Source organism: Urocampus carinirostris, chromosome 19, assembly GCF_059441175.1.
Source record: "Urocampus carinirostris isolate Australia breed hairy pipefish chromosome 19, RoL_Ucar_1.0, whole genome shotgun sequence".
NCBI classification, from domain to species: Eukaryota; Metazoa; Chordata; class Actinopteri; order Syngnathiformes; family Syngnathidae; genus Urocampus; species Urocampus carinirostris.
Window position 1 is genome coordinate 10,463,929 of NC_142367.1, and position 27,316 is coordinate 10,491,244.

Sequence of the window (27,316 nt, forward strand, 5' to 3'; positions counted from 1 at the left end):
AGGGAAGAGCAGACGTATAAAGGGAATTATTTTAAAAATATGGCTTTGAAAAGTTTTATTGTAAAAACAAAACAAAAAAACACCATTCATTTTGTGTGTTCATCTTTTAAGTATTTAATCGCTAACATTTCTGGGTTGTGTCTTTCACTTTTGTACGATGTGTGTTTTAAAGATAATTAATTCCTTAAACACGTAAATGTGGTCACTTCAATATGTATTTAGGTTTAGTTAGCGTTTATGAATTGTATTTTTATCGTCATTCTCGGCTTTCTAGAAAACTCTCCATACACGTTATGTGATTGTTTTGTCATCCCCGACAGTCCGTAAACGCAGCAAAACGCGAGTGGCGGGGTTAGCTGAGAATACTGTTGTTACGTGCAGAAGGTCCACGTCGGAGTGGCGGCTGTCGAAACCGGGACACTCCCACAGAACCGAACCGCTTGCCTCGGGACCCACAGGGCTCGCTGGAGAGGCGGGGAAACGAATCGACACCCGTCAAGTCGTCGAACCTCGAGAGGAAACGTATTTTCTTTGGACCTCGGAAGGAGAACTCGAGGTGGCGAGTTGCAGGTTTGCTGGCTTCAATTTGAGCATGCAAATTTTAGATTGCCTATTGTTGTTTATGTTTTTGTGTAGTGGGGGTGCAAAGGTCTGTCTGCATTGCAATCGAATACTGTACTCTGCAGCCATCACGGGAAGTTTGAATTAGGTCGCAGCTCGTCCCGTTTGCATGCTATTCGGGAACGGAGCTTGCTCGTGTTGATGACAGTTCTCAATCTGGCATCTGGTGCTTTCCACTTGGACCTTTCCCCCCCGCTGATTCCATTTTTGGACGCTCATGTTAGCCACTTGCTGCAGGCTACTGCTGGCCACTAGCTGCTTTTGTTAATGTTAGCTGCTCCATGTAAATAAAGCTTGCTACATCGTTCAGCGTCCATCCATCCATCTATTATCTTCCGCTTATCCAGGGTCGGGTCACTGGGCCAGCAGCAAGCCCAGACCTCCCTATCCCCAGCCACTTCTACCAGCTCATCCCATTGGATCCTGAGGCGTTCCCATCCCGGCCTAGAGACAGTCTCTTCAGCGTGTCCCTGGTCGTCCCTGGGACCTCCTGCCGGTGGGACATGCACGAAACACCTCCCGCGCCCATGAGGCATCCTTATCAGATACCTGAATCACCTCAACTGGCTCCTCTCAATGCGAAGGAGCAGTGGCTCTACACAGAGTCCCTCCCGGATGACTGAGCTTCTCACCTTATCTTTAAGGGAAAACCCAGACACCCTGCGGAGGAAACTCATTTCGGTCACTTGTATCCGGGATCGTATTCTTTCGGTCATAACCCAAAGTTCATGACCATAGTTGAGGGTAAAAACGTAGATTGACCGGTAGATCAAGAGCTTTGCCTTTCGGCTCAGCTCCCTCTTCACCACGACGGACCGGTACAGGGTCCGAATGACTGCAGATGCTGCACTGACCCATCTGTCAATCTCCCATTCCATCCTACCGTCACTCGTGAACAAGACCCCAAGATACTTGAACTCCTCCACTGAGGGCAAGATCTCATCTCCAACCAGGAAGGAGCATGCCACCTTTTTCCGGCTGACTACCATCGTCTCAGACTTAAAGGTGCTTATTTTCATCCCGGCCGCTTCACACTCTACTTCGAAGCGCTCCAGAGAGAGCTGAAGATCACGGCCTGAGGAAGCCAACAGCATCACATAATCTGCAAAAAGCAGAGATGCAATGCTGAGGGCCCCAAACCGGACTCCTACCCCACCAAGGCTGCGCCTAGAAATTCTGTCCATAAAAGTTATGAACAGAATCGGTGACGAAGGGCAGCTCTGGCGGAGTCCAACTCTCACTGGAAACAAATCCGACTTACTTACGGCAATGCGGACCAGACTCTGGCACCGGGAATACAAGGACCGCACAGCCGGATAAGACTGTGCGGTACCCCATACTCCCGAAGCACCGCCCAACAGGGTTTCCCGAAGAACACGGTTGAATGCCTTCTCCAAGTCCATAAATCTCATGTAAACCGAATAGGCAAAACTCCCATGCATTTTTGCATTAGCACAAACAGATAGTTTGGATTAGCCTAATTAGTTGTCGTTTAATGACAACATTTTCCTATGTAAAATTAAATTGCATTAGAAAGATATCCACCAGCGGGTACCAGAGCTCAGCATAAAACTTGAATGGATTTTCATTATTGTGTTTTATCATTGCAATACTCTTCCGAGATTTAATATCGGTATCGTCTATTATTTCAGCAAGCAAGATGGAGGACGAGCTGATGTTCAGCATGGAGGAGGAGGGCAGCGGCGGCAGACGTACCTCGGCCAATCAGAGGGCGTCCTCGCTCAGCGACGAGGACGAGGATGAAGAAGCCTTCCCCTACTCCATCCTGGACGACCCGGTCCGGGAAATTTGCCACTACATGCAGAACCTGTCCAATAACCGACATGACGCAAGTTCTCTGCCCAAGACCGAATTCCTGTACAGGGTGAGATGGTGCCGTTGACACCATATTAAGTGTATTTTAATAATTGTTTTTGAATATTTAAATAATGAGCAGCATATGTAGTGAGTCATAAACCATGATTTTAGGTTTATAAATTTGTAATTATATAGCCCAACTGGAAGAGGCTGACATGTCTAGTGGCTATCTGTTTACCACAGAAGTCCAGACGGCCAATTTTGCCAAGCTAGCTTGTCCCGATTGTGTTTTAGCACTTACCGGCTACTTCCTGCACACAACTGAGCCCCACATGTGATAGTCGCCGTGACTTTCATTCAGGCATCTTCTTCCTTATTCTCATTGTTTTCTTCTCTAGCCTCTCATGTTAGCCACTTGGCTACAGGCTATGGTTTCCCAATAGTTAATGTTGCGGTGGCCCATAATTCAGGCAACTGGCGCTTACCTCTTGGACTTTTCCCTCCGCTGTTTCCTTTTTTGTCCACTAATGTTAGACACTTGTTGCACGCTACTGCACGCCCCAGCTGTTATTGTAAATGTTAGCTGCTCCATTTAAATAAAGCTTGCCACATTGTTCAGTGTCCCTCGCAAGAAAACATCCCTGACTTATATTATTCAGGCATTTGGGGCTTGTCACTTCTGACTTTTTTTCCACTGTGTCTTCCTTTAGCCACTTACATTCGCTGAGATCCGTGATTCAGGTATCTGGGACTTATCATCTAGACTTTTTTCCGACTGTTTCTTCCTATAGCCTCTCACGTCGCTCAGTTCCGTGATCCAGGCACGTGGGACTTGTCATGCTTTACTTTTTTTCCACTGTTTCTTTCACTAGCAACTAGGGCTGCACAATTTTGGAAAAAAAAAACAATTGCAATTTTTCAGACCTGCAGATTTAAACATAGTGACATGCAAACTTACCTCAAGATAATGTCCCCAGAGACTTGAAAGTATAGGACTGGAACAAAATAACTATAAACACAATTACAGTTGAGTAGATACTTTTTATTGCCATTAGACAAAAATACAACAAGGTTGGAGGGCTACTCCTTTCAGTATAAGAAAACAATTTAAAGGCTAAGATACACGCTAGTGTCGGGTAACTGTGCCTTCTGCAAGGTCTTTGTGATGATTAAAATACAAGAGTCCAAAATGTAGCGGTTTTCAACGAGTAGTAGCTAAAAGTTGGAGGTTTCATGGATCTGGCGTTGGTGACGAGTCACGTTCAGCAGTGGTGGGTCAAGAGCTTAGTGGTCAGCTTTCCCTTCCGACGATGCCTCAGTCAATTTCCAGATGGGATAAAAATCCGGGCAGCGCCCGCTGGTGATCAGCTTTTCTTTGTGCTTTTCTGACTTTTCTCAGAGTCCGATTTAACTAATGAATATATTTTCAATGTGACAAGCCACTAAAGTGACAAGCTGTGACTGTTTGACTGACTGGCAGCTTACACCAGCCTATCAAAATCGTGCACATACGTCTTGCTAACTTTGCCTCGCCTTCATCGCCATTAAAACCTGCTTCTGATTGGCGCTGTTAAACTACAAATTGCGACAATTCTTGTCGGCCAAACACTTTATCACTCAAATAACAAACTGGAACAACGGATCATTGAAAAAACTGCAGTGTTTTGCGGTTACACTATCGCACTACGTCATATCGGAATATTGATTAGATTTCGGTTCATCGTGCAGCCCTAGTGGCCACTCAGGTCAAGAGTTCTCTGTATCAGTGTCCTTGACAAATTCTGCTTTGCTCTTGGAATTTTTACTGGCCTTTTTAGTAGCTTCTCTCGTTAGCAGCTAAAGTTTGCCACTTACACTGGCTATGTCCAACTTCAGCTAATTGCTCAATTCAGACGCTCCGGGTGTATTTCACCCGCCTGGTCTTTTGTTGTCATTGGCGTGGATTAAGATCAGTTTTCATGCACTGATGCTAGATGGAACTAATGAAGTTAACATGGAAGGAGGCTTCCCAATTTAGTGGAGTTGTATCCTTCAGGCTCTTGTAGTGTCTTCTTCGAATGGACACCCTTCAGCTCCATTCTAGGCTACAACGAGTGTTGAATTACTCACTTTAATGACAACAAAAAACATCTCGTCAGCAGTAGAATTTCGTTGTTTTTTGTTGGTGACTTCTAGTGGACACATAAGAATGTATTTTACCTCTAGGGGACAAACACCAACCTTTTTAAAATTTTTTATTTATTTTTAATTTTTTTAATTTCAAGTCTTTATAATCTTTCTATTTGCATCATTTAAACCCCTCTGACGAAAAGCACTGCGTTTTTCTTCACCTTTTTAGAATCAAAGTGAGCATTTGGCGGAAGGTTCGTACCAGGTTTTGTCTGAGAGTGCACGGGTATGTGGTAACGTTTGAATTACTTTCCTCTCCCGTCCTCACTTTTTACCATTTACACTCCTTTGGAATGATCTTTTGCCTCCTCACTTGTTTTTGAAATTTGATACATTCCTTTAATTTGTAGCTGTGTGATTTATTTTTGGGAGAATTTTATGTGCAACAAAACCATTTACAAACTAAAAACCTTTGCAAAAGGGATTTGGATTTAGCAATAGTTGCATTCAAAGTAATTTATGAGTAATTAATCGAAATAAACCAATTTTTCCCAACCGTATCCGTGTTTTTTCTTATAGGATTTGATCTGGATTTGCTTGCATAAAGAGAAATACAATTTAGCTCTTTATTTAGCTCTCGGGCGCAGTCGGCAGCGTACAAGGGAATCGTGCAACTCACCCAGGCGGTTAGAAAAGATAAAATAAAAAAGTCACTCAACACGCAGGACAAGCAAGAGACGACTATGGTTATTTGGGGAAACGGGTTGCGTGGGACGCATGCCTCGACTCGCTTCCTTCTCTGTTGTAAACAAATTGGCTCTAGTTCAGGAGTTTGGTGATTTCATATGAATTTTTTTCAGAATTTTCATCTATTTTTTTGATCCATCTTAATCTAGTGATTCATATAAATACAACTAAACATACATATATCTTACTGTTTAACATTTAAGTAAAAACACGATAAAAAAAAATATATATCTATATATATATATATATATATATATATATATATATATAATGTGTGTGTGTGTGTGTCCTTTTTGATGAAAACTAACCGCAACTTTGTTGTATTTTAACTGAAAAGGGATTTTAGTGAAAATTGAAACACCGTTTTTATTGGTAACGGTCAAAAAAACGGTAGGAACAAAATGATCGTTCCGTCCTTCAATGCGTTTCCGGAGGGTTTCTTAATGACGAACACCTAATAATTTTATTGCTCCCAATAGCGCCAGTTATTTTCCAATAACTATTTTTGTTGCATGAAAATGTCAGTTATACTATTATTTTTTTATTTTGGTAGTTATAATTTTGTGCCTAAATTCCTTCGTTTACTTTAGTGCGGGGGTGTCAAACTCATTTTAACTCGGGGGCCACACGATAGAACAAACATTCTGTCGGGGGCCGGACTAGTAGATTAAATAGAAAGAAAAAGATATAAAGAAATAAGAGAAAGAGGGAGGGAAAAGGAGAGAGGGCGGGACAAAGAAAGAAAAAGAGAGAGGGAGAGAGCGTGAGAAACAACAGATAAAAAGTCGTGAGAGAGGGGGAAAAGAAAAGGAGAGGAAGAAAGAAATCCAAAGAGAAATAGAAAGACAGAAGGAGAGAAAAGAGAAAGGAATGCGCGAAGAGTATGAAGAAAGAAAGAGAAAAGAGAGAAAAGGAAGTTGGAGCAAAAGAGGTTAAAAGACACACAGAGAGAAAGAGCAACCAAGGAAGAGAAAAAGAGAGACACAGAGAGTGAAAGAGACAGATCAGAGTGGGAAAAAATTGATGGAAAAGAAAGAGTGAGAGAGAAATAAATACAAGTACAGTGTCTTTGTGAGAGGCACCTGGCTTTGGCAACATCAAGTTGACATATTTCAACCTGCAGCTTGTTTTTCCCTTGCGCTTCTCTGGGTGTTGGTTCGCGGGCCGGATTCAATGCCTTAGCGGGCCCAACTTGGCCCGCGGGCCGCCTGTTTGACACCTTTGCTTTAGCGTGAGCTTAATGGCCCCATTTGCGTCGTCAATGTGGTGCGAAGCTGCTATGCTAAAAACAGAAGGGTCTGTAATTAAAAAAATCTCTTTTAATACGAATTACCTAATTTTCAAACAGTTTAAAAAATGAAAATAAATCCTGAAATTCAAAAACAAGTTATAACTTGTTTTTTTTTTAAACTAAAACTAAGATTCTAATTTCTGCAAAATTGTATTTGCATTTAATACAACATTTTATATAAAATAAAACTATGATTTATTTTTTCTAATACATCATCTTATTCTTTCAATATTAGAACAATAACAGTAAAAAAAATCAATACATTCAATTTAATAATAATAATAAATAATTGTTTACATTATAAAAGACGCTTATTTTCTGCTTTTGTAATAAAGAAAAACATGGTGTGTTCAGGGTACTATTTCCTTATGGGAAATTTTGCTTGTCTTAGTTTTTTCCTTTTATTTTATTCTAAAGCAATTGAAAAGTCATCATTGACAGGTGATGAATCCATCGAGTTCTCATTTCGTTCTGAAATTTCCAATCCTAATTGCATTTCCTTCTCTTCTTTTAACACCTTCTCCATCTAAAAAGAACTACCGAAACTTAAAAAGAAGGATGATATGATTTTATTAGAAACTATTCATGTTACGACAGGAAACGTGGAAGAACGCCATCATGAAGGCCAAATCCATGCCTGATCCTTGGGCCGAATTTCACCTGGAGGACAAACAGACCGAGCCTTGCTTGCGGTACAGGTAGGAAGACTTTTTCCTTTTAAAAAAAAAAACCCAAAACACTTTCCAGTCATCATTTGAAGCTTCAAAATCATTTCAAGAAAACCGGATTGACTTTTCACACTAGCAACCAGCGGTTTTATCATCCAAATCAATAATATGCGTTATAGAGATTGATTTTTAAAAATGGCCGAATGTATTCAACTATGTCACTTTCAGTGAGCCAAGAAAACGTTAAAAAAATGTCTACGAATTTAATAAAAAAATTAGCGGTGCGCGTTATAAGCGAGTACGCCTTTTACACAAATAAATACACACAATTTTACCTCTTTAGAGTAGCACCTCTAAACAGGAACATTTCGATATATGTTGCTCTTTATACGAAGGAAAATCCAGGTCCCAGATGCTGCCACTAGAGACCGTTTGCAACCGTTTACTGCCAGCATCAGCTGCTTCCAGTTTGCTAATGCAAACTACTAAAGGCTAAAAGAAAAGTGGTGTAAAAGTTTTCAGTGTTTTCATTTAAAGTTAGTTACTTTAATATGATGTGTACAGTAAGTGCTTAGGTATCATCAACAGTCTCTGGATCTCATTCCTGTCTATCTCGGCCAATTACTCGCCATAATAATGGTTGCAATTCCTCTCATTATGCGATAGCAAACCTTAAAAACACACTGCGGCAACTATTGATTCACAGCGTGACTGACTATATAGAATACCACGACGATATTAGCAATATCTGGTTTAAGGTCAGGTAATTGTGTAATTTTGTAATTGTAATCCTGTGCAGTCCTTTGAGACATTTTTGTGATTAAGGGCTATATAAATAAATGTGACTTGACTTGACAATATTCGATGACGTTTTCATCTTCAGCCAGTGACTGAGACAATGCGGATTATGGCCGAAATGACCTGATGGGTCTTTATCAAATATTTTGTCCCCGTATAAAATATTGTTATATTTCTTCTTCGTACCATGCACGCACCTTTGTTATGGTGACTGCCTTCTTAGTAAGTGCTCAGAATAAACTTTCATTTTATTTTGTAATATCATCTTTTTTATCTTCTTACTGCGTTTTTTTTTTAATTCAAATTCAAAGTGTTTATTGTCATATGCACAGTAAAGAACCACGATCTTATTTTGCTGTCCACTCAGTTGCCAGCGTAATAGAACTAATAATCTATACATGTACACATAAAATAATATTTCAAATATTAAAAAAAGACTAACGATTACTATTTGAACGTTTTTTTGTGATTAACAAGATGTGTTTCATAGATATTTATGGTTCAGTTGAATTATTTTGGGAGGACAGGACCAGACCAATTTGTTTTAATTTTGTTTATATTGGGAAAATTCACTTGTTACACGAGCAATTTGAGATACGAGCACGATCCTGGAACGAATTAATCTCGTGTAAGAGCTACCAATCTATTTTGGTACTTCTTTCCAGGATTAGACTGAATTGATGCCCCAGTGACCCACATCACTTTTTCTACTAACAAGATAACAATCCGATCCTGCAGGCCTGCTTTTTGGTCAGTAACTGACATGCCACTAACAGTAGTAGGCTTCCATTAAAAGTGGACGGGGCTTGATTTTGCTGAGCAGGCGTTCGAGCTGTTATATGAGAGAGCGAGGAAAGGAGGGAAGGGGCGGCGTCTATTCATGGGCTACATTTGCTTCACGCACTCCTCTTAATCGTTTTCTCTCTGCCCACTTTTGGGCCGTGCAGCGGAAGGGGACATTTTGTTCCCGAATTCCAAACGCTGTTTTTTGGAGGTTAAAAAAAAAAAAAAAAGGAGGTCAAAGGTTGTGTCGGTGTTAGCGTGCAATTTTAAAAGGAAACACACTTGGGTTGTTCATGAACATAAAACATGAGTAGTTTTTTTCGTTGTCGTTTTGTTCGCGGGGGATCGGTCTTAATGTTATCGGCTGTCATTTCTTTAGATAATATGTTCATATTGTTGATAAGTTGGGCGGCACGGCAGCTGAGTAGTTAGTGTGTCCGCGGCAAGGTTCTGAGGTCATGGGTTCAAAGCCAGCTACCAGCCTTCCTGTGCGGAGTTTGCATGTTCTCCCTTTGCATGTGTGGGTTTCCTCAGGGCACTAATTCATTTATCTCTAATAATTTTGAAAATGTCATAAGAGGGAGTATTTTTTCTTATTTTATTGACTAACAGGTTAAAAAATGTAATAAAGAAATGTTAATCCTAAGAAAAATCTTTTGTTTTTATATAAAAAACAATATTTAAAATTGAAGATGTAGTAATATAAAATAAATATAGTCTTCATATTTTTTGTACATTATATTTTTGTCTTCATATTTTTATATTTTTATTATAATACAAAATATTAATCTGAAGATAGAAAATTGAATTATTTTAAGAGTATTAATTTTCGGTAAATTTGCTGTCTAGAATTTGAAAGTTGGTTCCTCTCTGCTGCCATCTCCTGGCTTAACGTCATGATCACTGCTCTTGTATCAAGTGCATGCATTTCTCGCGCTTCAATAAACATCTCTTTTTTTTCCATCTTTTTGGGGTTTGGACTGTATCAGAAACGGACCTTTTCTTTCTTCTGCCATTTTCAGGCTACACAAAAAAAACTGTGATGACAAGCATGAAATCTCTCTTCCCCTCCCCCATTTCCTGCTTCCTAATGTGTTGCACGTCCCCAACCCCTCTGATAAAGTTAAAAAGGATCTTTAAACTCAGTTGGACATTGTTTAGACAGACTTAATAGAGAAACTATTCCAATTTCAACTTTCACACAAAATAATGCACCCTTCCTTTAAAAAGAAAGTAATGATAATAACAACAACACTTGAAAAATATCATATTATATCCTACTTGAAATTAAAATACAAAACACCCTAAAATATAATAAAAGAAAATATTTTCCTTTTTTTATAATATTAATTTTGAGTATCATTTAAACGAAAAAAAATAAATCTGATAAGTTATCCGGAAACTGAACAACGTTAGAAAAAATTCAGGGTTGACACTGGAGCTTAAAATCCTTGAGAATTTTTGAATATTAACGTTGTGTTTTTAAGGTTTGAAAAGGGTTTTAATTTCGGGTAAAATGCTTGTAAATCCTTGCAATTGTTGCCATGTTTCTCTGCGGTCTGGCTCCATAGACCACACAGTAAATGAAGAAAATAAAGCTGTTTGCCATAAAAACGAAAAATAAAAAAAAGATGGTTTTATTTATGCCATCTGAAAAATACACGTACTTGCACACACATCATGAGTGAGGTGACTAAGGCTACAATCATGACTTTAAGCCAGGGGGTGGCGGCAAGAAATGACCCTTGGCTTGCACCTACCTTAAATATATAGTTAGCGTTGGAGAGATTAATAATAATGATAATGCAAACTACAATTACTCAATAGTTATTGGTAGTAACACTATGATTATGTATTATTTATTCTTTGAATAGTACTGGAGAAAGTCATAAATTGGCTCTGAAAGTCTTTAAAAAGTGCTTGAATATGGCTTTGAAAAAGTGAACGAACCCTGAACTTTATCAAACTCAATCGCACATCACATCAAGACTAAAAATCCCAATTTTCTTCCCAGGTTTAACGCGGTCACAGGTGAATGGGCTCAAGACCAAGTCCAGATCAAGATGGCTGCACAGCCATTCGGGAAGGGGGCCATGAGGGAGTGCTTCCGAACGTGAGTCCAAGCTCACCGTACTTTTGTTATTACACATTTCTAACACGTCTGATTAAACCTGTGTAGGAAGAAGCTGTCCAGCTTCTCGCACAGCCACAACTGGAAAATGGCCAGTAACTACGTGGCCAAGCGCTACATGGAGACGGTGGAACGCGCAGTCTACTTCGAGGACGTCCGACTGCAGATGGAGGCCAAACTTTGGGGCGAGGAGTTCAATCGACACCGGCCCCCCAAACAGGTAGATTGCCCCATCGCTCCTCTTCGATTGGCGGGGTTTGAATAGTAAATGAAAACAGAATATAAAAGAATAAAACTTTTAAATAATGTATTCTTTAAAGAAAAGAAACTGCCTGTTTTTTCACAAAATACGGTTGAAGTAGACTTAAAATGCTATATGAATATTGTATGTAGAATTTTGTATTCATTTAAAAATATAGTAAAATATGAAACGTACAGTGGAACCTCGGTTCTCGACCATAATCCGTTCCATTTCTTTGTACGAAAACCGATTTGTACGATCACCGAAGCCGTTTTTTCCCATTAAAAGTAATGTAAAAATGTTTTAATCCGTTCCAACACCCTGAATGTTTATCTTGAATATTTAACGTAAAGCTAACCCAGGCTAATCGTACGTTCGCGTTAGCGTAATCTTCCGTACGAAAGATTACGCTAACATGAACGTGTAAAAATAAAAAAATCAGGTCGTTTACACGTCATTTAGCACCCGGGTCTCCACAACAAGTGGTGAGCGGTTAAAGGATAAAGAAAAGAATTATGAATAGGATTTCTTACCGGTCGGCAGAAGCCATGCTGTATTCCTGAAAGAAGGGAAACTCGCACACCTTCTTCATATTTTGCTATTATTTCTTTCTTAAATGCAATAGTTGTACGCACTACTCCTCTTTTTTCACCTGTAGCAACTTTGCTCCTTGCACCAACCTTCTTCCGAGGCATAATTAGGGGTTAAAACACTCCCTTCACCGCTTTTTAAAAACGAAAACAGAAAAGGAGTGCGCGTTGCCGTGACAACAGTTCTTCACGAGTGGTGAGGGCAATCTACACTCGTACGCCGCTCAGCGTCGACCCTAGCGTACCGGCGTTCGAACTCCGATTTTTTTGAACGAAAAGCGAAGCAAGAATTTCTTGAAATTTTTGGTCGAGAACCGATTTGTTCGAACTGAGAGGCGTTCGAAAACCGAGGTTCCACTGTATATATCTTTACATTTATTAATTGTTCGTTTCAAATGAATGATAATTCTTATTTAAAAAATGTGTATTTATAATTGGAATACTTAGTATTGTAATTTTAATATGTATTACCTTACTTTCACAACCATAGGGAGCACCGTGTGAAAGGGCGCAGACTTTAGTTGTTCTTTTTCTTTATTTAACACAACAGAAGGCCCACTTCGCTATAGGGAGCTGCCGCCCTCTACTGTGGCGCGGCCGCATTACAACAACACTGACAAGCCTACAAGGGTGCATATTTTAAAAAACAACAGAAGCAAAACTGAGTTTTGTTGAGGTTTATTTAACTATTGACTACAAAAACAAAACAGAGTTTGGTTCACACTTTTTTTTTTTACCAGTAGTCCAAATCAAACAAAAAAACGACAAAATCCTCGTCCTCTGTTTCCGACCAGAACAGACGCGCTAAATCTCCATTCGAATGTTTTCAGTGCTGTGCAGCTCTTCAGATATGATGCTGGTTTTTGGAAAAGACTAAACAATGGTAATAGGAACGCGAGCCCAAGTGGCGACGATCCATTCGCAAAAAGTGGTGTAACCCGCACTGCGCTGCCTTTCGCTCTAAGTGAAACTGTGGCATTCATCAGTATTCCATAGTTACCACGGCGCTTGTGAAACGGAAGCACCAAGACGGATCTCCTTGGAAATGTCCGTTTTTCATTTCTTCTGCTAGAGTTGCTGCTTTTAGCCTAATGGTGACTCGAAATCCTTCTCCCACTCGTTCTTTCCTTGACAATCCACTGCTCCAGTCTTTCCTCCAATTCAGGCCACCTCGCTTTATTTTTGCAGAAGCTTTCTCTACTTGCGAACCAGCGATTCATTAATCTTTAACTCTCAACAACTAAAGTCTGCTCGGTTCCCATGCCTTTCTGTGTAGGTGACGCCCTCCAGTTTATATTGTGCTTCGTAGGCGTGTCTCTTTGCCATGTTCACAACAAGTTCTGCGATATTCACATAACCTTTAGAGGCGACGCCCACGTCACTTTTTAGCAGCTTCATGCAGCCCTCAGCTACGTCCGCCGTCTCACATGACCAGGGTTGGGTAGGGTTACTTTAACTGGATTACTTTCAATTACTTTTGGATTACTCCAATACCAAATATGCTAATAAAAGACAAAAGAAACTAAATATGAATAAAATTACTAAATTTTGTGCAGGCTTGGGGAGTAACGGAATACATGGAACGGCAAAAATGATGTTGGCAAGCTGTTTGGATTTATTTTCATTTTGTTTCTGTCGCATTTTATGTTAGTTTTGCCGGAGATCAAGGCCAGGAGAGAAAGCTTACCACGTGTTGTGAGTCATAATTTTATTCATATTTAGTTTCTTTTGTCTTTAATTAGCATATTTGGTATTGGAGTAATCCAAAAGTAATTGAAAGTAATCCAGTTAAAGTAACCATACCCAACCCTGCACATGACTCACAAGGCGCACCGCACCAAATTGAGGCTTTTATGTACGCCTCATGGTCGCGAAAATATAGTATTATTACTGAATAAAACACGCATTTTTAACATAAAACTGAACTTAAAGTTTGTGTGCTGGTTTATGGTAGTATATTTCCCTATTTTTTGTAATGATTGATCAGTTGAAAAATATCGCTGAACAGAATCTCATAACATTGTATAAAATGGGAATCTAACTCAGCCCCGTGGCCTAACCACTAGACCACCAGTGACAAAGGTGAATTACAAAAAGGCTTTAGATCTTATTATCACACTTTTTTTACTCACGATACCAGAGACGAATGTTAGAGAATGGAGGGAACAGAAAGTAGTCCCGAAAGGTTTAAATACACTTGAAAATACATGCAGATGGAAAACATGATTTTGGGTTTCTGATGAGAAATCAGCAAATAAATAAAAAAATGACATGAAATAAATGCGCTGTAAATTTTATGTTTGTATTGTGTTCATAGTTTACTTTGTCAAGAAATTATTTTAATCCTGTCCGTACGTGTCCAACAATGTGACTAACAATGCTTAGTTTAAGATGAGAAAAAGTGAGAAAAATGTTGAAATGATTTTTACTAAAAAAATTCACATTGCGCTTTATACACTGTTGAATACAGTACCATTGAATCATTCTTATTTTCCCTTTCTTAATTTAATACTTGTTGTTTGTTTATTCAATATTAAAAAAGAGAAAAACATTACAAGTTTTAAATAATTGTATTATTTTTCTGATATTTATATAATTCAGAAAAATATTGATACTATTTATGAGTATTTTTATCTTATTTAAGTTAGAATTACTTTTTTTTTTAGAAAAATGTCTTTGTTTTGAAATGTAAATTATATTTAACTAAACTAAGGCACACATAACATTTAACATTAATCAAAGATTATAGTAAAATATTAAGAAAATATTTATTTTTACTATTTTTTATTTTATTTTTGATATAATTTGATATTATTTGAAATATCCCTATTTTTCGCCCTTTTTTGATTCTTAATGTTTAATATCTGTATTATTTTTAAAAATCTATACTAAAAGCATTCAAAAACTGTATTGTATTTTTCTGATGATTATTATGAGTTAAAAAGTAATATTTACTTATATCAAAATGAGTAATATTTCCGTCTCTTTTTAATTAGAATTTGAATGAGCGAATGAGTTGTCTGTCCCTGTGTGCCCTGCGATTGGCTGGCAACCAGTTCAGGGTGTCCCCTGCCCACTGCCCGGAGATGGCTGGGATGGGCTCCAGCCCCCCCGCGACCCTTATGAGGATAAGCGGTACGGCTGATGAGATGAGATGAACCTAAAGGGATATTTCGCTTTCCAATAGAAAAAAAACGAAAGTTGAAATTTAATATTTCAAGTGAAGCTAATAAAAATAAAGAAAAACAAAAAACTCAATTTCTTGTACACCTCAACTAAAACACATAGAAAATAAATAAGTAAAAAAAAACTTTTTGGGGATAATTAAACCGAACCGAAATCATATTTCAAAAAAACAGGTGGACATCGTGCAGATGTGCGTGCTGGAAATGAGCGAGAGGCCGGGCAAGCCGCTTTTCCACTTGGAGCATTACATCGAGGGCAAGTACATCAAATACAACTCTAACTCGGGATTCGTGCGGGATGACAACATCAGACTGACGCCGCAGGTTGGTCGCCCGTTTCCTTAGGACAACGTGTAGAACCTCTGACTTCTTCGTTGTTTTTTTTCCCCCCCGTCAGGCATTCAGTCACTTCACCTTCGAGCGTTCGGGCCACCAGCTCATCGTGGTGGACATCCAAGGCGTGGGTGATCTCTACACCGACCCGCAGATTCACACGGAAAAGGGGACGGACTTTGGCGACGGGAATCTGGGTGGGCGTCTCCTCTTTTTGATTATATGCATGCAATAATCCAATTGGAAAGGGAATAACGGATTTCCGGAGCAATGCGAATGAATAGTTTACATGCCTTGAGACAGACAAACAATGCAATTCCTCCATTATAGCGTTTAATGGGGACCAGTCCCCTCACGATATGTTAAAATCTCCAAAATAATCGCCCCCTTTTTTTATTTTTTCAAACATACGCTCTGACGCCCCCGCTCGCAGAAATGAAGATAATGGACCCTGGCCTTTCGGGGGCTTTTTCATTTTAGGCAGAAAGAATGGAAAAAAAGAGCACCACCTTTGGCACAAATTTGCTCCATTGTTTCCCACTTTTAGCAATATTCAAATGGGGATAAAGGTTTGCGGCTGCACGGGTGCTATTTATTTTAGGTGGAAAGAAGAGAAAAAAAAGAGCTGCTGGCCTAACAAAAATTTGCTCTCAGCAATAGTCGACCGGGTATAATGGATCGCGGCCACATGGTCACCGTCTCATTTTAGGCACAAAAAAGAGATATGCTAAAGATCTGCCAGCATGACACAAAATGATGCCCCTCACATCCAGTAATAGTTGAACAGGTATCGTGGATCGTGGTCGCATTTGTCTTGTTCGTTTCAGCTGGAAATACTGGAAAAAAAGAGCTGCCTCGCCTGATACAAATTTGGTTTCTCTGTCTCTGCTCTCAGCAATAGTTGATAATGGATCACAAACGCATGGGTGCTGTTTCGTTTTTTAGGGGAAAAGAACGGAAAAAGACACACCATACATGACACAAATGTTCTCTGCCGCCAAAACGATGCAGTTCTGTTTAGGTGGGGCACAATGTCCCGATTCAGCTGCCTGAATGAAAAAAACCCACTCTAGAGCCCCCGCTCTCAGCATTAGCTAACCAGGGAAAATAGGTCGGCGCCACGCCGTTTATTTCATTTTAGGCGGGTCAGAACCACACGCCTCGCACCAAAAGGGCCTTCACTGGTCTCGGTCGCAAGAGTGCAGGTCATTTCGGCCAAAATTACAGGAATGAAAAAAAAAGCTTCCAGGCCTGACCAAAAATGTGCTCTGTCAGCCCTCGCTCACACCAATTTGTGATTCGGAAATAATGGATAGGAGAATATTTTTCAACACGCAATGCGCTGAGGTCGCCAAGTACAAAGCGAAAAGTAGTGAAGGTGTCTTCGTATACATGGCGAGTATTCTTATAACAAGCGAGAACAACGTTGTGATGAAAATAGACGTTCTTTTTTTGTTTTTAAATGAAGGAAGTAGGAAAAAAAGGGGCAAAAAATGAAAAAGACGTAATTTCTGCATTTTGCAATAAAGGATGATTATATTTATTTCACATAGACTTACTCTATATATGGATAGATACAAATGACATCCACTATATAGATGGATACAGCTATGGCAGTTTTGCTGAAAATTAAATGGGAAATGAACCAATACACATTTTTTAGCGAAAGAAAGGAGGGTTGTGAGTATCATCTGGATTTTTACTACAAGTCCCATAATTCTTTGCAGCATCAAACCATACCGTATGAGGAGTAGTCAAAAAATGAAAGGACTAACCCAAGCATTGCAATCAGAATACTCGCAGTAGGACAAAAACTTTCATCAAATTATTGTATTCTTTTACATGGATTTTCATCATCGCAATTATTGCAATATTCTGAATATGTGCCAGTGAAGTAAGGATTTTCGTTTTTGTGCGTGGGCAGGCGTTCGTGGCATGGCGCTCTTCTTCCACTCGCACCTTTGCAACAAAATCTGCAAGAGCATGGACCTGACGCCCTTTGATCTGTCCCCGGCCGAGAAGCAGCAGCTGGACTGCACCAATAAACTGCTGGTGGGACATCACAAACACCCCCCAGGCCCCATACTACATTTACTGGACATCCCTTTCTTGTTCCTTAAGAAATCAGCAAAGACGGTGCTGAGAGGCTGCGAGGAGCTTTGCGGCTCCCCCCGTGTCCGAACTTTCTCCGGGGGTCGGGCCCCTCCTCTGCTTTCCCGCCTGTCGGAGACGTCCATGGGGGACGAGAGCATGAGCGAGAGCGACTCTGTGCCGTGCTCCCCCCTGGTGGCGCCCATGTGTATTGGGAAGTCTCCGGGTAAGTACTGTATTTTCCGCAATGTAAGGCGCACCGGGTTATAGGGCGCACCCCCAAAAAATAGTTTTTGGTCCTATATTTTCCATACACAAGGCGCACCGGATTATAAGGCGCTACAATGGGAACGTCGACAAAACAGTCAGATAGTTTAGTCAAACTTATTACCTCCTCAACATTCCGAAAGCTTGCAAAGAAGCAAATACGTGTCGTAGACACGTGCGGATGCGGTGTCCGTACGATGTCACCAAACAAACATTTCTTAGTTTCCAGTTTATTTTTTGCTGGCAACTGTGTGGACAGCAAAGTAAGAATTTTATTGTGCAGGGAAACGGGGTTCTTTACTGTGCATATGACAATAAACACTTTGAAGTGAATTTAGTTTAAAAATAGACAAATCACAGAAACATCAAGATCGTTCTAAAACAAGATACCGGGAAAATATAAAATAAAATAGTCACTGGTAGGACTGATATGAACTTTATGCAGAAGAAATTGACACTTGCTCAAGTACCCGTATCCTGATACAGATTATATCACTTACCTCTTTATATTTTTTGAATTTTCACGGGTTTTACCAGGTTTATTTTAATTTCTATATTAAAGTTCTTGGGGATGGACCTGGTATCATACACTCTAAGTGTACAGATTCCTCTATGATATCAAAGCTGATACCAATCACTAATAAGAAAATCGAGCTGTCAATAAAATTAATGATTGTTATCGCGTCAAAGACTGATACAGATGATATTGGCATTCGCTCAAGTACTGGTAGCCTGATACAGATCATACCACATTTGCTTTTAATTAAATGTATTCATTTTTTCCAGGCTTGTCCTTTACCGGGACGTATGATCAGGAACAACTGGACAACGCCGGCGAGCACAGGGTACGAATCCCAAAATTCTCGACACTTTGGAGTCCCATCGAGCACAACTATCACTTTCTGCTGCGTAGGAGTCCGACAGCGGTGGAGACAGCGGCTACCCCAGCGAGAGGAGGAGCGAAGGCGATCCCAATGACCACCCGGACGGGGTAAGGCGTCACTAAATATATTATTCTTTGTTTTTCTATGATGACGCTTTTTTATTTAAAAACGTCGTAGGCCCGCCACCTCTACCAAAGACATTATTCCGAATCGGATGAGGACAGTGTGAGACGGGTAAAAAGACGAGCGAACACCGACGTTATACGTTTCATCTGTCCTTAAATGTCTCGCATGAGATCATTGATTTCCCTTACTGTAAGAAAAATCAGACCTGTCCTCCCTGTGTGTGTGTTTCAATGTTCGAGCTGTTTTTGTGTCCCATTTGTACAATTGAGTATCGATTCAAGGTACTGATATCTACGCTGATACCAGTCTTATTGTAAGGTATTGGTAATGACGTCAGAAATACTGATGTCAGCCAATCCCGTGGCTTGAAAATGGAAACGCCAAATGATATATTCATAATAATATTGATTATATATACCAGGAGATGAGATGTGTATCGATTCAAGGGACCGATATCAAATAAAACTGTTTTAAGGTATCGGTAATCATGTCAGAAAGTCTGAAATCAGCCAATCTTGTTGCTAGAAAATGTAAAGAGAAATGCCAAATAATATTGATAATATATAATAGGACGTCAGAATTGTAATTGTCTCAAAAATATATTTGAAATAGTACGTTTTAACAGTACTAATAATATTGGCATTCTATTGGTAATTCCAATATGAGTTATGTGCAATTTGTACAACTGAGGATAGATACTAGAGTGATTTCAACGCTGATACCAGTCTCATTGTAAGGTATTGGTAATGACGTCAGAAATTCTGATCTTTTGTAAATCGTACAGATCAATAATTGGTTATTGAATCTGTATTGCTATCACCATTCTTGTTGGAGAAGTTGCACTATAGTGCTATTTAAAATGTGTATACATTTGTACGTTTTAGTGCAGGGGTCTGCAACGTGGTGTCCGAGGGCACTGGGCAGCCCCCTAAGGACACCTGAGTAGCCTATGGGCGCGTTCTGAAAATAGCTGATCTGTGATGGGTCACTGTGATTGTTCAGGAAATTTGATTTCTAATTGGCATGTTTTTGTGTTTTTTTTTTTTTACTACACTTTGAATAATTAAAATCCTGGTAATAATATATGTTGTCGTTTTAGAATTGCATATTAAATGGTGGGCCCTTTGTGCCAATCCGTGATAAAAAGTAGCTAGGTTTAAAAAGGTTGGTGACCCCTGTTTAAGTGTGTTTTTCTTAGGCATGTTTGACATCTTTTATTTGATACCCACACTGATACTTATGTCTTGAGTCATTTAAGCCAATACAAGACATTGATATAATTAGTATGTGATATTCCCCATAAAATACTTCAAATTGCATGCAATCGACCTCATCGTAATATTCCTATAATTTGTAGTTTCTGATTGGGCCACTAGCGGGCAGCAGATTGCTGGTTTTCGTTTCAATTATGATCATTGGTATCCTTCATCACTCATCCTTAGTTTTTGTGTTTATTTGCTTCTGTGTGTGTGTTTGAATGTTCCACGTGTTTTTTCAGTTTTTATTTTTTTTAAATTTAATTCGATTTAATGTCTTCCGAGCAGCTGACAGAGGAAAAGTGGAGTTTTTTCCACTCGTCCCGGGCTCACGTCCACCGATCATCCTGCGTGGCCACAGAGGTGGAACGACTCAGCTCACTCTTGCAGAAGCGCATTGGGCAGTCCATCCTGGGGAAGGTGATGCCTCTGTTTAATGAAATAGAATCATGGATGAATGACCATATTTTCCCGACTACAAGGCTTAATTGTAAACCCGAAATTGGCCAGAAACATGCGCCTGATAATCCGTTGCGCCTTGTATACATATAAAATTGGAAATGCATAGCGGTATTTTACCATGTTTGAGCCATTAGTGACCGCAATTTCATAACAGTGGAGGCAATATGTATCGATCCCAGATAGCAACGGGGAGAACGCAGAATCCTAACCACCAGGCCACCTGGGGACATGGATAGCATATGAAAAAGCACTCAAGGTATCAGATACGAATATTGGCGAGTAGAGAAAACAGAAAGTGATTAAAAATTTGTATAAAATATGGTTTCCCTTTTTTCAGCTCAAACTAAGCATTGTAAGTGACAAACTTTGAATAAATCTGGCCATGGTTAAAATAATTTATTTACAATGTGGTAATAAACACTATACTAACACAAAATTTACAATCAATTTATTCAACGTTCTTCAAAGTGCGAGTTGTCATCAATTCAACAGATAACTATTTCCCTCATTGTGCTTTTTTGAGTTTATATCTTTCAAGATTACTTTCTGGTACCCTGAATAAAAGTAGTGTGATGATGAGATTAAAACTATTGCCTTTTCCTGTGTCGTTAGTATACCTAGTGGTTTAGTGAATAGGATTTGATGCTCTTCACGCCGCGATCTGGGTTCGATTACCATTGCATCTAATGTTATGCCATTCTAAGTTCATTGCATCCAATTTTTTGCGATTGCGATCAGCGATTTATTTATTTCTGATCAATCAATGCACAAACACACTACTTATTTCTTTTTGTGCAACCCTAGCCCTTACTGTAGTTTGAATTCAGTGCACCTTACAGTCTGATGTGCTTTATATAAGAAAAAAAAAATCACCAACAGTTATTTTGAGAGATGCGCCTTATAATCTGGTGCGCCTCATTGTGTGGAACATGCAGTAAATAAAAATGCTCCTGGTGTGAAGGTGCACCTAGCCATGGTGCGCTACCACGAGGCGGGGCGCTTCTGCGAGAAAGACGAGCAGTGGGACGAGGACTCGGCCATGTTTCACCTGGAAAGGGCCGCCCAGTGCGGCGAGCTGGAGGCCATCGTGGTCATCGGCCAGTGCTGCCTGCAGCTGCCCCACCACATCCTGCCCAACATGGAACTAGAGGTGCCCCCCAGCCGCTTCCCATTCATACCTGGCTGCCATCTTACCCGCCTCTTCTTTCTAGGACAACGCGGGAAACCGAATGAAAGGCTTCAAGTATCTCCTGCAGGCCGCTGAAGCGGGCGATAGATACTCGATGATCACCGTGGCCCGAGCTTTAGACACCGGAGTGAATCTGTCAGTTGACAGGTAAGGTATTTGCGTGGACTTATACTGTCCTCTAAAGAGAGAATTCTTTAACTATGCAGCTCTGTGATTTTTGAGGAGCAGTCAAAACTGCCGTAATAAAATATACATGCCAACATTTTGACATTAAAAAACGGTATATTTTATTGTACACTCTATTTCAGGGCCCCCACAGATCCTTGAAAAGTCATCAATTCATTATTCTAAAAATAAGGCCTTAATTGGCTTTAAATTGTCTTAAATCCAGTTCATAAGATTTATATTTGTTTGAACTAAAAAGATTTAGTTACATTTATAAATTGTTCTTTTTAATAATTCACTGATATATTTTCGTGGCAATATCACATGACCACAATACAGAACTATCAAAACGGTGATGTGGTTTCAGTGATGTGGTCATGACAACACTGGAAAATGTTTGCGCTCCACAAACACTTTTTATGTAGTTTTTCATTATTTTAGTAGTTTCAAATTTTTGTATGGGGCCCTTTTTTCCGGCAACAGACAGCAGGACTGGGCGGAAGCCATCCGCTGGTACGACAAGGCGCTCAAAATGGAGGAACACGACGAGGGCGGCGAGTTCGACGGCATCCAGGACGAGCCGCGTTATCTTCTGCTGGCCCGGGAGGCCGAGATGTTGATGACAGGGGGCCACAACCTGGAGGCGGATCCACAGAAAGCAGGTAGGGATCTTAAAAACAGTTGTGCGGGTGCTTAAAATCCTTAAAAATGTTTGAATTTTAATGTTTTTTCAAAGATCGAAAAGCGCTTGAATTTTTGGGTGAAGTGTTTGTAAATTAATTGTAATTGTTGCCATCGTTCACAACAAGTCTGCTTAAAATTGACGCAGGCACTGCTCTCCAGTGGCTTCACTTTGCCATTGCATTTCTTCTCTTGTGATTAACGGCAGCTGGCATTAGTTTTTATGGCATTATCTTAGGACGCGTCATCGGCCTCTATGAGTCTCGCCCAAAAGAACAGGTGCATGCTACACCTAAACAGGGCACTGTGAAATGTATATTAGTGCACTGGTTCTCAGCTTGTCTGAATTTAGGACCCAACATTCCACTCTAATTATAGGCTACAACCCAAATCAAGGAAACATTTCCACTTTTCAAATGTATCGAATGAAAGGGTTGTTTAGTTTAGAGATCAAAGAAAATATTCACCTTTTTTTTTTTTTTTAATAAAATGACCAACAAAGCCAAAACAACTTAAAGTACTCGCATATAGGCCTACATCGCATATAAGCAACCCCCTAAAACTGCTTTAAAATAACCACATACTAAAATAAATTTGTACCCCACCTATTAATAAAACATACAGGATAGATAAGAAAAAGATGTCTTAAATAATCATGTGGACACAAATTTCTTACTCAAGTTTTTTTTACAGTTATCCTACTAATTTTACCGAAAAAATATAGAAACTTAATTCTTAAAAAATAGGAAAATGTATCAAATTAATTTTCTTATTTCTTTTTAGTGTTAACTTATTTGTCATGTTTAAAAACAGTAGCTATTTTTATTGCTACAAATTAGAAATATAGTAAAATATAAATGATAATTCTTGATATAAGTGTTTTATTAAAACAAAAATATAACAAGTTGAAAATAATAAAACAAGAGTATAATTAATTTATCATTGATTTATTTTTCTTTTTTTCTTTTGGGCGCCACCAGGCTCTACTTCCCAAAGACACACTACAGAAAATCGTGTCCCTACGAACCTAGTGGTTAAGGGATCCAACCAGTCAACAGTATACCTAAACAACAATAATCATTTAGTCATGTAGATAATAAAGATCAATTTACTGGTAATTAAAAAGCTAAAAATATATATTTTTTAAACCATTTACTGTACCGTCCAGCTGTACTTCAAAAGCAGACACTCATACACCACTTTCGTATTTTGCAATCCTTTAAGGAAACTTCAACTCGATGGTTCGACTTTTTCCATTTTTCTTTACCCTCGTCACTAACTTTTTTCAGATAGAATAGAATAGAATATACCTTTATTCTCATCGTTACAAAATGGTTTGAACATATTGTGACAACGAAATTGGACGTGGCACTCCAGTTTCACATTTTACAGTGAGGATAGAAGAGAACAAAGAAGATAAAGGAACAAAGAAGATGTTTGTATTGTCGTTGTTGCAGGCTATGTTTTCTCTGGAGGGGGGTGTATGAGGGGGTGAGGGACAGACAGAGATGGTCGGATCCAGCTAGGTGGGGGAGGGGGGAAGCTCTGTTCGCATGTTTGATGTTACTGTACACACGGTGTTTTTTTCCCCCTGGTGCACAGTCCACGTTTTGAATGAATTTGGGAAGTACAGTCCTTAAGCATGCCTGATTAAAGTCGCCGGCGATGATAAAAGCTCCGTCGGGGTGTGCAAGCTGCTGTTTATTAATAACAGCGAGACGGAGATTTAGCGCTATGCTAACGTTATTATCCGGTGGAACGTAAATTGCAATCACAATGACCACAGTTAGCTATCTAGATAGATAGATAGATTCATTACAATGGGAAGAAAAAGGTAATACAATCAACTAAATCACAATAAAATGAGATGTGGTCCCTCTTAAATACTACTGGGTGACTGAACAGGAAGAAGGGATCGAGCGGGGCATAATCGCCATCTAGTGTTAAGGAGTCTAATTGACCCTTTGGTTTTTCTTCTTAGCATTATTTTGCAGAGGCAAAGACTGCGGCCTACCTTTGGGTCCTGACCCACCAGTTGAGAAAGGATTGTGTATCAATTATGAACATTTATTATGGGCCATGTAAAAAATGAAGGTAGTGTTTCTCAATGGTAAATTGCAATGGGAAGAACTGTATGTAAACTACATATTATTTTACCCAATCCCCTATATGGGGAGAGATTTGTCTCTAAAATACTTACACTTGTATTGTTCAGATCCATGATAATATTTGAGATTTACTGAACATCTAAACATCATATGTCTGGATGATTGCTCACACAAGATTTAAAATCACATATGTAACTGTGTATCCTTAAAATACATGATTTATACCGGGTTTTCTTCATTTAATGGTACTGGAGAAATTGGGAAGTTAGCTCCTTAAAAGTGCTTGAATTCGACCATGAAAAATGTGCACAAACCCTGAAAACTTGTCAGATGGATTTTCGTCTCCTTGATTTTTATTGGGGTTTTTCTTTCTCTAGGCGAGCTGTTTACCGAAGCAGCAGAAGCCGCTATGGAGGCCATGAAAGGACGCTCGGCTAATGTGTACTACATGAAAGCCGAGGAAGCCTGGGCGCTGATGGAGGAGTAACGACGCTTGTGTGCACTTTAACAAACAAAAACAAAAAAAAAAGGCGGATTCAAGTTTCCCTACCTAACGAGTTGCGTTTACATCTTTTTATATAACATGTTTTTAGCTCAAAGCATTTTTTGCATGTCAAGACTTCCAGCATTTAAGCTTCATTGCTATTTTTTGGGGGGGTTGCATTTGTCTTCTGTGAATGTGGTCCGTGGAGCCAAAAACAATATAATTGTTTATTAAAATGATTTCTATTGGAAGAGTGTGTTTTAAAAAACTAAAATTGATGCATTCAATAAAAAACAAAATTGAAATAATGATTTATGTTTCTGTTTCATTTTTCACTGGCAGGATGTTTTTTTGTATATTAATCAAATATTACAAAAACAAATATTGCCCTCTTCAAGAAGGAAAGGAATGAGTCGTGTTTATTTGTGACGCCCGTAATCACAAAGAGTCTGAAAGGGCTGCACAGACCACAGATTATTGCAAATCACAGACTATCATGACACCATCCCCTCATCTAAAACTTACATGAGGGCAAATAATACACATATATTGTCAACATAAGAGTTAAGGCACAAGAAGTTGAGTGACATCCATTCTTTTATCTCAGTGAGGCAGGCCTCCAAATTTCCACAGTTTAGTCGGGCAGATTCCTCCATCGGAAGATACAGGACTGTCTCAGAAAATTAGAATATTGTGATAAAGTTCTTTATTTTCTGTAATGCAATTAAAAAAACAAAAATGTCATACATTCTGGATTCATTACACATCAACTGAACTATTTCAAGCCTTTTATTATTTGAATATTGCTGATTTTGGCTTACAGCTGAAGAAAACTCAAAAATCCTATCTCAAAATATTAGAATACTTCCTCAGACCAAGTAAAAAAATAATTTTATAACAACGAAACTAAATCAAACATTTGAAAATGTCCATTGATGCACTCAGTACTTGGTTGTGAATCCTTTTGCACGGATTACTGCATCAATCAGGCGTGGCATGGAGGCAATCAGCCTGTGGCATTGCTGAGGTGTTATTGATGCCCAGGATGCTTCGATAGCGGCCTTCAGCTCATTTGCATTTGTAGGTCTGGTGTCTTTCATCTTCTTCTTAACTATACCCCACAAATTCTCAATGGGGTTCAGGTCAGGGGAATTAGCAGGCCAATCAAGGACAGTGATGCCATGGTCAGTGCACCAGTTACTGGTGGTTTTGGCACTGTGGGCAGGTGCCAGATCATGCTGGAAAATGAAATCCTCATCTCCATAGAGCTTTTCAGCAGATGGAAGCATGTAGTGCTCTAAAATCTCTTGGTACACAGTTGCATTTACTCTGGACTTGATGAAACACAGTGGACCAACACCAGCAGCTGACATGGCTCCCCAAACCATTACTGACTGTGGGAACTTCACACTGGATTTCAGGCAACTTGGATTTTACTCCTCTCCAGCCTTTCTCCAGACTCTGGCACCTTGACTTCCAAATGAAATGCAAAACTTGCTTTCGTCTGAAAAGAGGACTTTGGACCACTCTGCAACTGTCCAGTGCTTCTTCTCCATAGCCCAAGTCAGACGCTTCTTCCGTTGTCTTGAGTTCAGAAGTGGCTTGACCATGGGAATACGGCTATTGTAGCCCATTTCCCGGACGCGTCTGTGAACTGTGGCTTTTGATACCTGGACTCCAGCTTCAGCCCACTGTCTTTGAAGCTCCCCCAATCTCTGGAAGCGGCTCTTCTTCACAATTTTGTTAAGGCTGCGGTCATCTCTCTTGGTTGTGCAGCGTTTCCGGCCACATTTTTCCCTTCCAACAGACTTTTTGTGGATATGCTTTGAAACTGCACTCTGTGAACAGCCTGCTCTTTGAGAAATTTCTTTTTGTGTCTTACCCTCCTGATGGAGGGTATCAATGATGGTCCTCTGGACAGCAGTCAGATCAGCAGTCTTCCCCATACTTGTGATTTAGTTTACTGAACCAAGCTGAGTGTTTTTAAGGCTCAGGAAACCCTCGCAAGGTCTCATCTCATCAGCTACACCGCATATCCTCAGTAGGGTCGCGGGGGTGCTGGAGCCCATCCCAGCAATCATCGGGCAGTGGGCAGGGGACACCCTGAACTGGTTGCCAGCCAATTGCAGGGCACACGGGGACAGACAACTCACTCGCTCATTCACACCTAGGGACAATTTGGACCGGCCAATTCACCTGAAATGCATGTTTTTGGAATGTGGGAGGAAACCGGAGTGCCCGGAGGAAACCCACGCAAGCACGGGGAGAACATACAAACTCCGCACAGG

The 27,316-nt window shown here is 39.7% G+C and overlaps 1 protein-coding gene across 1 annotated transcript; it reads left to right on the forward strand.

Annotated features, from left to right (window-relative positions):
• Positions 1–25,339, forward strand: eef2k (eukaryotic elongation factor 2 kinase). The gene is made up of 18 exons (XM_088323789.1): positions 1–570; positions 2,274–2,506; positions 4,778–4,834; positions 7,184–7,284; positions 10,850–10,948; positions 11,015–11,186; positions 15,157–15,306; positions 15,380–15,512; positions 17,240–17,367; positions 17,437–17,632; positions 18,448–18,518; positions 18,587–18,664; positions 18,735–18,791; positions 20,228–20,359; positions 21,363–21,551; positions 21,613–21,737; positions 22,239–22,417; positions 24,922–25,339. Exons 2-18 carry the CDS (start codon positions 2,282–2,284, stop codon positions 25,029–25,031), a joined length of 2,202 nt encoding a protein of 733 aa, XP_088179915.1. The 5' UTR covers positions 1–570; positions 2,274–2,281; the 3' UTR covers positions 25,032–25,339.
• Positions 25,340–27,316: the final 1,977 nt, after the last annotated feature.